Source organism: Syngnathoides biaculeatus, chromosome 14 (assembly GCF_019802595.1).
Source record: "Syngnathoides biaculeatus isolate LvHL_M chromosome 14, ASM1980259v1, whole genome shotgun sequence".
Lineage (NCBI taxonomy): Eukaryota > Metazoa > Chordata > Actinopteri > Syngnathiformes > Syngnathidae > Syngnathoides > Syngnathoides biaculeatus.
In genome coordinates this window covers 24,479,580-24,496,016 of record NC_084653.1, presented here as the reverse complement: position 1 = coordinate 24,496,016, position 16,437 = coordinate 24,479,580, and the positions used below count along the sequence as shown (strand labels likewise).

General features: G+C 45.7%; 1 protein-coding gene across 3 annotated transcripts in view; it reads left to right on the top strand.

The window, feature by feature from the left end:
- The first annotated feature begins 435 nt into the window (after positions 1 to 435).
- LOC133511776 (NALCN channel auxiliary factor 1) overlaps positions 436 to 16,437 on the top strand; it is a 102,288-nt gene continuing 86,286 nt past the window's right edge. For all 3 annotated transcript variants that reach the window (XR_009798032.1, XM_061840690.1, XM_061840689.1), the window contains exon 1: positions 436 to 1,367. Coding sequence is in view for 2 of the 3 variants with exons in the window: in XM_061840690.1 (XP_061696674.1) it covers positions 609 to 1,367 (759 nt within the window). In the remaining variant the exon portion in view is untranslated. The remainder of the gene's footprint in view (positions 1,368 to 16,437) is intronic.

The window sequence follows — 16,437 nt, the reverse complement described above, 5'->3', positions numbered from 1 at the left end:
TGCGCAACGATGGAGCTCTCGCAGCGATGGAGATGACGCAAACAGGCTGTGCTCTCCGAAAAAGTGATTCCAAGCGAACATGGCGGCAACTTAGGCGCGCTCCGAGATGACAACGGCCAGCCGGAGACGGGATTCGAGGCTTTGCGACGAGACCGGCCAGTGATTTGAAAAAAAAAAAAAAAAAAGAGCCCCCCAATCTTGCGGCAGACGCCCCAGCACAAGGAGAAACATCAGCAGAAGACAGGAGAGGAACGAAGGGAGGGCACCGGGGAAAGAAGGAAGGAAGGAGGGAAGGAAAGAACCTAGGGAGGGAGGGAGGAAGGAAGAAAGGGAGGGAGGGAGGGAGGGAGGGAGGAAGGAAGGGACGGACGCGGCATGCGGTCGAAGAGGACGGCGTCCCCCCGCGGGGAGTTACGGAGGATGCGGCAAGCTTAATCCGCGCGGGCGGTCTTACCGGACCGGAATAGCACCGATCGAGAGCGGCGCCCTGCACCGGCGGAGGCAACGGCACCCCGGAGGAGAACCGAGCCGAGTCCGCCGAAGTCAATGAGTATTGAGACAGAGCAGCCCCCGCGGTGGAGTCGGCCAGGGCAGCACTCTCCTAAAATATGAGCAGGGGTGCTCGGACGCGTCGACAGCATGACGAAGGCGTCAAATACTGCTGCTTCGCACCCCGAGGGACCGACAAGCCGTCCGCCGAGTCGGAGCGGGCCCAGAGATGGCGACTGTCGCTGGCCTCGCTCCTCTTCATCACCGTCCTGCTCTCGGATCACCTGTGGTTCTGCGCCGAGGCCACGCTCGCCCGCACCAGGGACAAGCGGCGCTCGGGCTCGGGCCCGGGCGGGTTCGGGGTTCGAGAGCCGGCGGGCGAGCAGCCTCGCTCCCGGCCGCACTGGTTCCCCCCGCCGTCGTCACCATCTTCACCGCCGCCTGACCCCCACCACGCCAGAGAGCAAGATGCTATTTTTCTAGGGAATTCTACCCAGCCTCTGTGGCGGATGGACACCTGTCACCCGGACAGCGTGTCCAAAGACTGCTTCACTTTCACGGACGCGGACACCGTGTGCCTGGGCCTCGGAGGCGGAGATGGGACGCAGTCGGCGTACGTCAACCTGAGCGATTTGTACCTTTCTTTTTGTAATTCCTACTCACTTTTGGATTTGTTTTACGGGTTTACGAGTCCACGCGACACGAATTGCACCCTGGATATGGCCACGGGGGCGGACGCGCCGGGATGCGGCGAGTGCGTCCGGGCTTACCAGCTCCTCGACCGCCAGGCGGAGGACAACTACCGGGAGTTCGAACTCCTGGTGCGCAAATACGAGACTGACGCGTACTCGGTTCGGACGTGCATGGAGGAATGCAAGGTAGGCCACGCGCACGCACGCACGCACGCACGCACGCACGCGGGTGAACTTGAGGGGGTGGGTTCGCGGTCGCCATGGCAACCGGTGGGCATGTCAGGATATATGCATTCTTTTTGGAAGGGGTGGGAGACGTGGGGGTGGTGGGTTTTCCTTTCAAGAAACGAAGCTTCATTTATCCGCACGCTTGGAGCACCTTTGTGAAGCTTTGCATTTGGGTGGATTTCTCGGCGTTTGCGCTGCATCGAAGACACACTTTTGCATTGTCTCCGGCATTGCACACGCAACCTTCGGAAGCCCCCCCCCCCCCCACCACCCCGCCTTTGTGGCCTTGTCGCTGTCCATGGTTCTGCAAACTGGAGGCCCCGCAAGAGGCCTTTTTTTTTTTTTTTTTTTGCTGCTGGTTCAATAGAAGGCCAGCCTGAACTCGATGCTGCAGCGTTACCTTTGTGTTAGGTCTGTTATCTGGTCCGACGTGCACACACACACACGCACAAATCTGTTTCCTATAACGCCCCCCTCCCACCCCCGCTTTTTGCCACTTCCTCTTTCGTGTCATCTAATCAGTACCACTCGCCCTTTGCTAATGCAATAAGTTTCAGGCAGTGGCACGGCCGCCTTTCAGCCCCTTTTTGCCCAATCTGAATTGCTAATCGGCCCCGGTGTCCGAGTGACCTTTGAGAAATCGCGGCGCCCCGGGACCGCGTGACAAACCGCTGCTCCTTTCAAGAAGCACTCTGCCGGGAAATAAATACATTACGCCTCTTGATATGATAATTATAGCTATTCAATCTCATTTGGAATAGTTCTCTCGATGCTGGCCGCCTCGTGTCATCTCAAATGCTGTCAACAAATGGCTAAAGGCCTCTTGCCGAGCCCGCCTGTTACACTGGAATCCGCGAGGTTGCGACCTTATGCCTCGCGACTTTTCACTTTGAGACTTGTCTCGACTATGTTTCTTCGAATCGAGCATGCGGGGCTTTTGTACTCAAACCCAAAGACATTTTTTTGAAGGAGGTGACCGCTGTCGAGCGGTGCTATTACTGCGTTTCCTCAAATAGTTCCTGGGGTCCAACAGTGCGTTCGCTCAACTGCAGAGGATAACGACACCGGTGTCAAACTCGAGGTCTCGGGGCCAGATCTGGCTCCCCCACATTGCTTTATGACCTCGGAACTGTGAGGCCAACGCTTTACCAGCTGAGCCACCATGCCACCTGAAATACATATAATACAGGGATTTATGCTGATAAATATTTCACGTTTCCAATTATAGTTTTTTTATGCCCATAGCAAACATTGTTCAGTGGTGATAATGTTTCATTCAATTCTCAAATAACAAAAGCGCAAACGCGTTTGCTGAACCAATGATTACTTCCGCTTACTTAACTTATGTCGTGTTTATTTTTTAACGAGAACTAATGTGAAGAGGATTTACAACTGTGGACAGTTCTGTAAACGTGGCTGTTAGGTTTGTCTAAATTGTCCATAGGGGGGAATGCGAGCATAAAAGCACCCAACAATGGACCTTTCCGACTGGCGATCTTAAGCTCCGCCCCCCTTAGCTACATTTGCCATCTCCCACAAGCTCCCAAAATGGCGACTGAACAGAACAGGTTTGAAGTGGATTCTCTAATGCGTATTCCAGATAACATTGGGGTAAATTTTTTTGCAAAATGCGTCAGACTTGACCGAGAGAGTTCTACAGAGAGGTCTCAACTATTTCACGCAAGGATATCTACACGAAATTAAGATTTTGGACAGAGCGGGACGCAATGTCGGAGTTATAGCGAAATGTTGGCGATCGACGCAAAAAAAGTTTGACGCCTCACAAACTTCATATTGAAATCCAACAGGATAAAATAGTGGAACCGTACTGCGCATGTAAAGCAGGGTGAGTACCTTTTACGTGGAAAGATCGGGAGTAATATCATCGTAGTCTTTATAAGTGAGGTAGGTTCGATTTTCTACATTTAAACAATGCCGATGAACTCAGTCAGTACCGTAGTCACCAGATGAAAAAGTTTGACGTGGTTCGTAATCGAACCCAGTGCTCGGTCTTAAAAGTCTGACGTAATACAAACAGGCAAATAGACATTTCTCTTACCTTGTTTTTGTTGATATTGTCGACATTTAGTTGTACGCGCTCCTCCGCAAGCCTTAATCCATGGTAGACACTTCGCCAATTGTGTTTTAGGCTTTGGAAAATGAATCAAACCCTTGTCGGATATCTTTCATCAGAATTGCACATTCCCCAAGCGCATCTGAGGACCATTTTCCTCGTAACATGAACTTTTCCAAGCGCACGCTACTGACAACCGGCATTGCTTGTGGGACAATACGGCGAGAGGGGCGTGTCAAGCCAGGGGTTAAGACAATGCGGCTATCTGATTGGCTATTATTCTACGATCCATTGGTCCATTGGCCGGCAACCAGTCCAGGGTGTGCTCGGCCTCTCGCCCAAAGGCTCCACCGTACCTGCCACCCTAATGAGGACAAATGAACGGTGCGGAAAATTGATGATCTGAAGAAAATCGTTGTTGCTGAAGCTGAAAATAGTTCCCTCCCCCCATCAAACGTGCTGCTTATCGCAGTCGGCAAGAGAAGTTTGTTCCAAACTGGGCTGCCGATCCTAGCGGGGAATGACTTTGCCCTTGCTAAAAATGAAACGTCACATCTTGAGTCAGATGATATTTATTTATTAATATATCTACTTTTTAAATTAATGTCTTCTGCAACGCCGTGGGGGAGGCGAAGTGTCAAAGAGTGGACAGGAAAGTTTCTGCATTGAGACGATGACTTGCGGCCACCGGACAAATCGGGTGCTGCTAAATTAGCTTTAGCGAGCGCTACCGGGTCCAAATATCATACGCGGCGTTCGTTGCGCACAAGCAGCTGTCGATATGCGTGACGTGCTCTCAGGCGCCTCCTCGCGAAGTAAAACTCATGAGATGGATTAGTAATGACGGACGTAAACGATGAGGTGAAACCATTTTGACAAATCGCGGGTGGTCAGGCTCGGCGCGGCCTTCGACCCATCAGAAATCCGGGTAGCAAATGCGCTGCCTGTTCTTTTGTAAGCTTCCTCGTCTGAGGGGCGAACAATCACGTTCACTTAATTAGGCACAAGCGTACTCTCTAACAACTGCACTGCGAAATATCGCCAACGTATTTGAAATTTCTCTCGGCATGTTCCATTTTTCACCACCACAAACTGTCACGGCTTTATTCCATACAGCGGATTATTACTTTTAAAATGGCATTATTTTCTCATATGAACGAGGATGTATTTATTGCATCACTCTCGGGTTGCACGGCAAACGTTAAGTTCAAGAGGAACGGCGGCCATTTTACACGTGACTGCAGCTCTGTCTTATTTACACAGTTTTTCAGCATTTTAGTCCTTTTTGCGATCTTTACACCTTCTGATCCCCACACACCGAGGAAGCAAAGACACCCCCCCACCCCCCAACGCTCCCCGTGCCCTGTCTTTCCTACAGGTCCAGACCCGAGTGTCCCTTCCGGTGTAATTTAATTTGCACTCCCATAATTCTCTGCTTCTCTGGTGGCTGCCTCTCCGGGGCCGCTCCGCAGCACGTCGATCCTCTTCCTGCGTCTATTCGTCATTGTCTCTTGGTTACTTTCACATCCTCTGCCTCTTTGTCTTCCTCCCATCTGTGTCCACGTGGTCTGTGTATATTGCAGCGCACTCCTCCCTCCCTCCTCTTTTCATGCACTCACTTCCTGTAAGGGGCTCTGGTCCCCCCCGATCCCCCCACCCCAATCCTCAGTGGAAATATGTCAGTGTTGGAGTGATAGATACTGATCTAGGTTAAGGTCCTTTCCCTCTCTTCAATTACAGGTTAGTCCACATAGACTTCTCATCGCTCAGGCAGTCGTTTCTTGTTGTTCTATTTCTCCCCCCCCCACTCCCCACCCCCCGCCTCCTCTCAACAGCGCATTACGCGACGGCCACACAACGTGCCTGACAATTACGTGACGGCATCGGTGAAATAATACCGGTCAGCCGTCCGTCAACGTCGCTCGTGTGCATATTTCACAACAGTCTGCTCACGTGGAGTTGAAAAAATCCTTTTCCCCATTGAACCTGTCATCACAAAACCTTTATTAACTCTACGGGAGATAATATAGTGTTTTAGTTCTCGTAAAGGTGTAAAACAGAAGTAATAACAATTCATATATATATATATATATATATATATATATATATATATATAATATATATATATATATATGACCTGCGATTGATTGGCTGGCTTATCCTCACAAGGGTCGCGGAAGTGCTGGACCCTATCCCAGGTATCAGTGGGCAGGAGGCGGGGCACAACCGCACAACCCTGAACTGGTTGCCGGCCAATCGCAGGGCACATCAAGACAAACGGCCACGCTCACAATCAGATCTAGGGGAAACTTAGAGTGCTCAGCGCTTCCGCGGCCCTCGTGAGGATAAGCAGCTAAGAAAATGGATCGATGGATGCCTATCTATCTATCTATCTATAGTTTTGACTTTGGAAGTGATTGAGGTGTGTGTTATGTGAGTATTTTATATATATATATAGAGAGAGAGAGAGAGAGAGAGAGAGAGAGAGAGAGAGAGAGAGAGAGAGAGGAGAGAGAGAGAGAGAGAGAGAGAGAGAGAGAGAGAGAGATGAGAGAGAGAGAGAGATAGATAGATAGATAGTGGGGGAGAATACAAATAATATATATTTAGTACACAGTTTTGACTTTGGAAGTGTGATATATATATATATATATATAATATATATATATATATATAGCTTCAATGTATTTAGCTGCTATTGTTTACAGTACAGCATTACACTCGCGACCAAGCTAGCAGTGTACAATCGATGAGTATCCATCATTTCGGATCACCCTTGGCTGAAGTCCCCAACCCAGGAACGATCCGATCCTCATGATTTGTTGGGTTAAATATGGACTTCAATTTCTATCTCTCGCTGCAAGGACCATTTATTTTTATCCTAATGGTGGTCTAAGCACGGATTTTAATAACATCCCCGTCAATGTAACAGATGACATTGGAGTGTCCTCCGTAAGCGAGGATCAGAATTAACTCCCTGCGTTATTCCGGCTGCTATGCGTTCATTTTCGGCGGTTTTCAAACTTGAAAAGCTGCACGTTGGGTGCGCGAGTCCGCCAACGTAAGGCCTCATTTCCCAAAGTGTCGTCCGCGTTTGGGTGTCGGACGGCGCGACGAATGCAAATACCTTTTTAAGAGCTGATCGGCGTGTGCGTGACGCTCTCGTCGTGCATCTTGCAAAGTGGAAAGAAATCATTTGGAACAAATGGAAGGGCGGATGCGCGTCTGCATTTATGAATGAATGGATTAATAAATTGCTGCACTTATGTTGGATTGGATGGGTGGATACATCTGTTTTAGGATGCTAATATGCTCTTTTGGCTGCGCACTTCTCAACATCAGAGCTGGCGCTACCTAATGTGGCGCCCGAGCTGACATTTTATACGACAAATAAAAAATAAATTGAATTGCATTGTTTTAACCACTATCTCAATTTATAACATGTCACTTAATCCACATGCTTAACAAATTGCAAAAGAATACAAAAAGATTTTATATTGAACCTGCATAACCTCACCGATAAATAAAATAAACCTCTGACTTTTAAAAATTAAGTATAACTGATGATAATAATAGTCGGAAAATATAAATACAAAAATCAGCCTCAAACATGGAATTTAAATAACCACACAGCGGGGTTAAAAAAAAAAAAAAGGTCATTTTGACATGTTTACTAAGTTACTGGTGCTCACCTGAATAAATTCGCATTCATTAAATATGATTGGAACAGAAAAAGACAGTTGGTTCTGCCGTACACGCGAGCGTATTGCGGCCACACGTTAAAGTTCGGTAAACCTCTCCGTGACAGACTTTTTCTTTTTTTTTTTTTTTTTAAATATGCATTGTTCTCACATGCGTCCAATGCGTATTTAAAAAAAATTAAAAAAAAAAAACCGCCGGGATAGGCTTCAGACCCGTACACGGAAGCGTGTTGCAGCCACACGTTAACCTACGTAAACCTCTCTGCGACAGACGTTTTGTTTTTGTTTTTTTTTTAGATATGCATTGGACTCATTTGAGAACAATTCATATTTAAAAAAAAATGTCTGTTAGGGAGAGGTTTACCAAAGTTTAACGTGTAGGAGCAACACGCTTCTGTGTACGTTGGAGACGACTCCTTGTCGTATTTTTTTTTTTTTTAAACGCATTGTTCTCAAATGAGCCAATTTGGCCTTGTAAATACTTCTTGGTAATTTGAGATTGAGAAGAATAATTCCTACCTGAAGTGTAGCTGTCGCTACACAGTCGTGTGTATTTGAGTGGGCGTTTAATTGCCGAAATCCATCGATATTTTCTGCTAGTATTGCATAGAATAACCTCTTTGAATATCTGTCTCTTCTGTTGTAACAACCAAGAGCACAACAAGTCTCGGGCATTGTGAATATTCGGCTCCGGTTCAGTGCCCCCCACACTGTCCAGCGGCACTTTTCGACCTCCAATATGGCGCCGAGAAAATGGTGACGTCACGTGCCCAAGCTCTACATGATATGTTCATTGTGTTTGGCCGTACATTTGAGGTTGCAGACCATACGGTCCTTATTTCCCATGAATTATACTGCTTGGTGGGTAGTAGTTCTTCCTCAAATTCAATTACGTTGCCTCTGGGCCCAGTTCAAATAGATGCTGGGAAAGGCCTCTTTCAAATGAGCTGCCAGTGTTTGCTTGCTCCCTCCCTAGCAGTAGATAAGGGAATGTGTGTGTTTTGTGTGTTGGAAAAGAACACAGTCGCACTCCTATGGAAACGTCTCTCTCCGTCTGCTCCATACGACGCAATGACAACGGCCAACTTGAAGCGCAGTTCTCATCACCGCAGTACTCGTGTACACATTTTTCTCTATCACAGAAAGGGACGTCACCCTGTTTTCTCCATTAAATACTGATGAATCCGCCCAAAGAAGACATATTATGGATTTTGTTCACAATTTAAAACAGACCCGAGGTGTCTTTGACATCTTTTTGGCAAAATGACACAAGGATGAAGAATACATGGTACACTTTGCACAACCTTTTTCTTCTCGAGCTGAAATTAGCCCTTTCCGGGGGGCGGGGCTTTCCCGTGCAGAGTGTATAACGAACCCCCTTTACTGCCAGAAGTCCATCTTTTGTTAGCATGAAGACTGGGGATGGAGCCCTGGTTTTACGAGTAGGTTGGTTTTCTTCTTTGTGAGAAAAAAGCCAAGGTTTTTCAAGAAAATAAAAGTTTTTTTTTTAATTCATGGAGGTAGCCGTATGTACACGATACCGTGCGTATGTGGAGCACTGATAAATCACCAAAGGCAATGCTCCCAATGTGTTGATAATCCATCCAGCCGTCCAGTTTCTTAGCCACTTATCCTCAAGAGGGTCGCGGGAGTGCTGGAGCCTAACCTATTTTCCTTTCATTTCTAACCACAAATCTTAGAGAGATCATTTTGATTTAGGTTCTCAGATAGCTAGCCTACTTCTGGATACATAGAAAGATGGATGGATAGAAACTTAAAGTTATTGAATTTCAGATTTAATATAAAGTAACTCCACTACTCTACTTTTTGTGCAAGCCGTTTAGGTGTATTTTCCATATTACCGCACGAAGACAATCACCGTTTTCACTCGGCGACAAACGGAAATAAGGAGTTGCTCTTCCTCACACGATCTCGCTGTTATGCTTACTTGAATGATTTGATGAGTGGGTGATGTGTTAGCTTTGATTTTTCTCTGACAAGATGAGAAGCGAGAGGGGGGTTGTGTGCGTGATGGCGGGGGTCGAGGCGGCCTCGCCGCAACGGAAATGGCCGCCGTTCCTGACTCGACTCCGCGCACCGAAATCCGCCAAGCGCAGGGATGGCAAACGTCTGCATCTGCATCGTCACGGCTTTTTGGGCAGCAACGACGCGCACGGCGAAATAGAACGGACGCAGCCGCTTTTGCAGAACACCAAGCGGTCGGGTCCGCGTTCCTACCGGGCTCGTGCGCGTGCACCTGGGAGAGCGTTTTGCTCTTTTAAGTGAACTGACTCATTGATTCCGAAATAGAATTCCATTGAGTCTGAACCTCACTCAAGCAACTCAGCAGTAAGGCCCCAACGACGTTAAATGCTATTATTAGCGACGCCAGCGCTGCGTTGTGCAGTCACAACAGGTAAAATTAATCTTGAATGTGTACCCAAACATGAGTGATCTTTGTTTTTGTATTTGAAATTATATTTGGTTTTGCTGCATATTCTGTCTTGTATATTCTCATCCCATGTTAATGTGTTCCTTTCGCTCATTAGCGTTTCGTTTCGAACCTTCTCGACAGATAATTCCTTTTGTCGACCAGTCAGCTCCCTCCAGCCGCTTGTGTCTCGTCCAGGTGTGCCTTGTTTTTTCACCAATTTCTTCATATTTAGCTCCCTCCTTTAATCAACAAATATTTAGAGGTTAGTCTGGTTGTACGCGCCCAACGCTCGCTAGCTTACATTTTAGCAACAGTGACTGCAAGCTTCGCAATTTCATACAGCGTTACATTATAATTATAGTTAAAGGGGAAATCCACAATGCATCCAATAGGTCATGTAATATGTACTCTATTTTGACAATGTGATGTTAAATCTGCCATTTTCGTGAGTCACATGCGCAAATGTGACGTGTTACGTGCTGCACCATAAGCTCGATTACATTGTGCCCAGCACTGATTTGTCGGATTTATCCTCATCTGGTGAAGAAATAGCAGTATCGCTTGATCGGGAAGACGGAGGAATACTTCAATACAGATTTGAACCTGTGGCTGTAAATATTGCTGAATATTCGGATGGTTCTTCGGGGGGAATGACGCCGGAGTCTGACCACTCGGAGGCCCTACGCGCGGGACGTAAGTGCGTAAACAAAGGCCCCTGGAGCGCCGGGCCGGCAGCCGCGGATAGTTCTTCGGACGGGAATGACGCGGAATCTGACGAGCAAAGCTCCGGCAGTGGGCCCCGAGCTGAGCTTCGGCGGCGGAGGCCATTAGCCGAGGTTCGACTTGCGGCCTCCGCCGGACGCCGGAGCGCGGCCCGCTCGTCCACCGGAGGCCGTTGGCCGAGCTTTGGCTCGCGGCCTCCGCCGAACACCGAATCTCGGCTCGCTCGTCAGACTCCGCGTCATGCGACTCGCGAAAATGCCAGCGCCCCTGAAAATTCGGAATTGTCGATAAAAATCTTCTCAGAACACTATTAAATGAGAGAGGATTTAACATCACGTTGTCAAAATAGATGACATATTACATGACCTATTGGTTACGTTGTTCATGCAAAGCACTCGATTTCCCCTTTATTAAATATTGTTGTAAAACAACAAATATATATATATATTATATATATGCTTTATGCTGTGTATTTGTGTTTGCTATCTTAAACCCCATAAATGGCGTGTATTCCATCCATTCCACTGATGCGGCATATCAAGTTACTCATTAGACAGGATGTTTATTGTACAGGTGTGGCTCAGGCCGCCCACAATAGAAGGCCGCCCGAAAAAAATTTTCACACCGCACATTGCCACAACTGTCGTAAGTTCCAAAACTGCACAGTGACGTTTTATTGTCGGTAGAAGAAGAAAGACCTGCGCAATCATCAGGCAACAAACACGCATTACATTTCTATTTTTATTCACTCTACGTACACATTATACTTGTACTTTTGCCACTTCTGCCAATAAATGATACTTTTGGCCAACTCTTCTCTGCCAATATCCCTGACTTCCTGCGTGTTGTTGCAACGGTTCGCTCAACAGCGCATAATCAAATCACGCAAACGTTTCAGCTATATATCAGACTTGACAAGCACTTCCTGTTTTGAGCTCCTTTCGCTCATATTAAAGTCAACGCTTGAACAAACAACAAAAGGCTGAAGCTGCTTGCTGCTTTTTGTCCCCCCCGTATTGAAAAAACATCTGATAGCTGAGGTAAAGTTAATACATCGTCGCGTTCATAAGTCCAGCAGCCACAATTTGGAATCGGTCCCATCTTCTAACAAATCTGGTGATGCTTCACACTTGGTTTCGAAGTTATATTGTTGCACAACTTCCTGTTGATTTGTACCTATGGATTATTTCTTTCCTGCTTCTCTATTTTATAGTTGTCCAACACAATATATTTCAACATTATTTACAGTTTACCTCAGTTTTCGAACGTCCCCATGTTCGAACAAATCAGTTTTTGAACAAAAATTTTGAGATTTTTTTTGCTTCTGTTTTTGAACGAAGATCGGTACTCGAACACCCCCAACAAAATCCAGAAATTATATATTGCGCGTGGCCCGACGAGCTGATCCACCCACGGCGTGTTTTGTTGTTGTCTATTTGAACGCACCCTTCAAAAACAAAACGTAAATGACATAACATGCGTGGTGCAACCACTTTTGTTATTCTGCATAACGCAGCCTCTGTACACAGACGTGTCCCGGTAGTGACTGGTGTTTTTTCTTCTTATCGAGGACTACCGTATTAACCCCCAATCATGGCTCCGAAGAAGGCAAGTTGCTTGTTTAAAGTTATTCTGCACTTTTGTTAATTAAAAAAAGTTTACAAGTATGGGGGCCGAGTCACTACGGATATGGTAATGCACTCCCAACCGAGCGTACTCTACTACTAAAAAATACATTTTAAGCAAAAAATAAATATATTTCTTAAATTATTTTATTATATATAGTAAAGTATTTAAACTACACATGTATTTCTATTATGCAGTTTATTATCAGGAAAAGCTTAAAAAATGCTTTAAAAAGCCACATTTTTAAGGCTTGGAACGCATTGTTTCTTTTTCCATTCATTGTAATGGGAAACATTGATTTGGTTTTCGAAGAATTCGCTTTTTTAACCATTTTCTGGAACGGATTTTGGTTGAGAACCGAGGCATCACTGTAGTTACAAATTAGCGTTGAGTAGGAGTCGATTTTTGTCCTACAACATACACTTGACACGAATGCCCCCCCCCCCTTTTTTTTTTTTTTTTTTAAATTGGTCTCCAACATAAAAGCTTGTACTTTTTCTTGGTCCAAAAATAGTTCCAGGTAAGGTACCAAGATGTAAAAATCAAGTCATTGTACCCCTAAAGGTACAATAAAGCACTTTATTTCTTTCTGGCGATTGAAGCAAGTTCTAATAGAAGGGAAACAGCCCGGAGGAACGGAAAGAACGATTCCGCTAACAACGTTTCTGTGAGAGCAGCCAGTCATGCTCGGCATCACTGACACGCACACATGCACACGCATTGCTTACAAAACCAGTCACAGTTCCCAGAGCTCCCAGACGCTCTGGTGACATTCTCACATCACTGAGTCATCATCATCATCATAATCATCATCATCATCATCCGCTCACAGCATGTCCTGTTACAGAAAGAATATGAACGTTGGCGCTAATGTTCATGCTAGTTGTCGCCATTGTTAACGTCACATGATCGTGGGCGTACTGGACTCATTCTCAAAAGATTTATTTCTGCGATATCTGCATGACTAAATGATGGCGTGCCGCTAACATCTGGAAAATGGTGGACTACACCCTGAACTGGTCTTCAGTCAGTAACAACGACCGCTCTGAAAGATGTACACTCATAATTACAAATGTTGCAGTACTTACACAGACCAACAATGTGTTTTACACTGACAGCGTCGACCACCGCTGCTTTAATTAGCAACACAGTCTGGGCAACGTAGAGCAAAGACGAGCTAGATATGCTGCTTATGTTTACTTTACATATTAATGGAGAAACTTGAAAAAAATGACGTTGTTTTAAGATGCAGTGACTGTCGGAGTATGCGAATAATCAAAGAAAACGTGGTTAAACTGGACGAGATTTTCTCTTTTCCGAGTAGGAAAGGTCTGGTCTGAAGCCGAAGTAGAAAGTGCAGGATGAGATGGTGTGTCATTTTTAAAATTTCACCTTGGCACAGCCTGATCCAGGATGAAGCCACAGACAATACAGTGCACAAAAAGCTAATTCTGTATTTTAAATATAGGAGGCAACATAACATTAACCTTGAAACGGATTTGGAGCTTGTTGGTAGTTTGTGAGAGGCTGGCTGCTTGAAAAGTAGATCTTGGGGTAAAAAAAAGTCTGGGCACCCCTGCACTACATCAATGACTTAATAAGGAGTCTGTGGTGTCCTCTTGTATTTCAGCATCATGTGAGCCACTTATTTTTCAAGTTACCTTATTTGGCAACATAATACAATGAAAGTATTAGAAGCAGCTCCCAGTATGATGTACTAAAATCATTTTCCACTATAAATTACAACATTTATTTGTGAAAATAAATCTTGGCTACATCTCTTGTATTGGTTACGATAGCTAATGTAATGGCTGAATTGTTTTTAATGAGCACAGCGGCGACATTTAGCCATCGTATAACTTAGCACGTTGCACGTAGCATGTAGCCGACAAGGCCTGGAGGCAGAACGAGGGCTGGAAACAATAGCAAATGCTCAAGATTAGAGGGAATACCCAGCGACGTGTGCAGACAAGATCTGACAATATGTGTCACATCCACAGGCGCGCTGCAATTTTCTCTCGCTTTTATTCCATTTATTTATTTTTTTTTCTTTTCTGGGAGGCAACGGGGTGGGCGAGAACAATTCATTTGAGCACCTGGCCTGATATATAATCCTCTCCAATTTAATCAGCCTTTCTGTCAATGGATGAAAGTGCACACATGCACCTGCACGAGTGTGCAGCATTGTCAGACGCCGGAAACGCTTTTCCGGAGTTGTGTGCGACGCGGGAGTGAAAAGCAGCAGTCTCCTGTATCACTTTTAGATTTCTGTTTATTTGGGATGGATATGTTAATAAATGTCATTGACTGACTTTGGGAAAATGAATGAGCACTTAAATAATGAATTCAAAATGTGTAATTGAATGGGAAAATGTCTATAAATCTTTTGGACTGCTGTTCCTGTTGTAGCGCGACGTTGCCCGGAGAGGTTGTGACAGCAGAAGGTTGTCTGAAAAGAGCTCAACTTCCCAAAGCAGGGTACTCGTGTACAGGTTTTAGAGACCTTAAACAATTTTAAAAATATGATAAACAGCAAAGACACACATGGGGGAAAAAAAAAAATCTCAAGAGTGTGCTAACTTCATCCCTGACAATCACAAATCACCCCAAAGCCAGATGTCTGTTGTAGTCCCAAAACGGATGTTGTTGGTGTGTCACTCAAGGCGCCTGAGGATGGTCCTAAGAAGCGCTAGACTCGCATGTGGGAGGTTCCGTAGTTCTCCGAAGAGAAGAAGAAGAAGTAGAAAAAGATGGCAAGAGAATGTCGGGAGCAAAGGATGACGGGGTGATAGACATGGAGGTAGAGTGGGCGCTTGACTAGTCTGCGCCACCGGGGCTCGCGAGGGAGAACCGGAGCAGAAGCTGCAAATGAAGGATCGAAGTCCCTTTGAATATCGGATCAGGTCCTGTGGAATCCCTGTTGGCAGGTGGAATTGGTGATCGACGCGAAGTCACAGGGAAAAGGGCACGAGTCACAGTCAAGTGATCTGGCTTCGTAAGGCTGTCCGGGAGGAGAGTCCCTCATGGGACACCACGTGAAGGTTTCAGATCTTTGTCCCGTCGTTGTTCTTGTTGTTGCGGTGGTGCTGGTGGTAGTTGAAGAATATAGGCTAACTGTACCTTATGTGCTAACTACATCTGGTTTCATACTCTTTTGCTCATTTATTGCCGCGAATGACAATTATGTGGTCCGTCGCTCATCTGAACACGTAGGGATTTGGAAACATTGGATAGGTTTAACATTTTACGATTGTCGGCCCAGACATTTTTCGGATCAGTTGGAGATGGAATAATAAATAACAGATTCCACACCACAAGAATCCTTGCTAACTTTGATCAGTGGGGTAAGAATTAGGTTGAAAATTGGTACACGTGTTCCCTACTTTAGACAAAGTAGTTGAGGCCAAGTCAACAGCGCTTCTGCTGGTTGCAGTCAAGTAGGGCATGTAGGTGGAGTACCTTGGTAACTTCATGTCGTACTAGCATTAGCACTAGTCTGTCCCAGCTGACATTGGGCAAAAAGCAAACCACAGTCAAACGCAGCAAGTTGTGCCACCTCTACCCTCTCGATCAAGAGAAGTGACGTGATTGATTTGGAAGTCACCTAACTTCAGGGTGCTGTTCTCTGACTGGCCCGCTTCCAGGTGCAATTCCCAATCAATCACGTTGAAACTTTCAGGGTTTATTAGCCAACGCGCCAATACTCCAAGCGCATTCATTTTAAAAGATGTGCGACCTCAGCTGTGTGAGGTAGTGGAGTTCAAACATAAAGATCAGGGTGTATTTTTGTCCCATCGGGGCTCTAAAACGTGCAACAAAGGGATCTTCTGACAATCTTTTGGGGATCCTTGTTCTTTGTAAGGGATAAGAGCTCTCTTGATTATGACGTTAACGTAACTTAGGCTACATGTCTGATGACAACTGGTTATCTGATGCTTGAAAATGATTTTGTAAAATGGCATCGTGCACACTTCAGTGTCAGAAAGAGTCTTTGTATATTGTAGGATCGACGCTAGGAAATGCTCAGCTTACTGGCTTGGCATGTTCATACCGGAACTGGAACGTCTACCAGCTTTAATAATGTAACTATAAATTGCACCTAAAACACCGAATTTTGACCGGTATGCATCAGTCTGTCCTGATTCAGGAAAAAATATGTTGGTCAATCACTTGCTGACATTACTACATTCAATAATCAAGAATGCAGGACTTTATCCAAACAAAGGAAGGACGCTCGCCGGTTCCCGTCTTGCCGTTCTTGTGAATCTTCAAAACGAAATTAACGTAAATTTAATCTTCAGTTAGCCTAGCATGCATGTTTCTGGAATGTGAGAGGAAGCGGAAGTAGAGAGAAAACATGCAAGCGCAAGAAAAAACACAGAAACTCCATACAGGAAGGCCGTGGCTGAGATATCGGACTCCAAAACTGCTAGCAAGCTCTAATACCCACTTTGACACCATTCTGCCCAC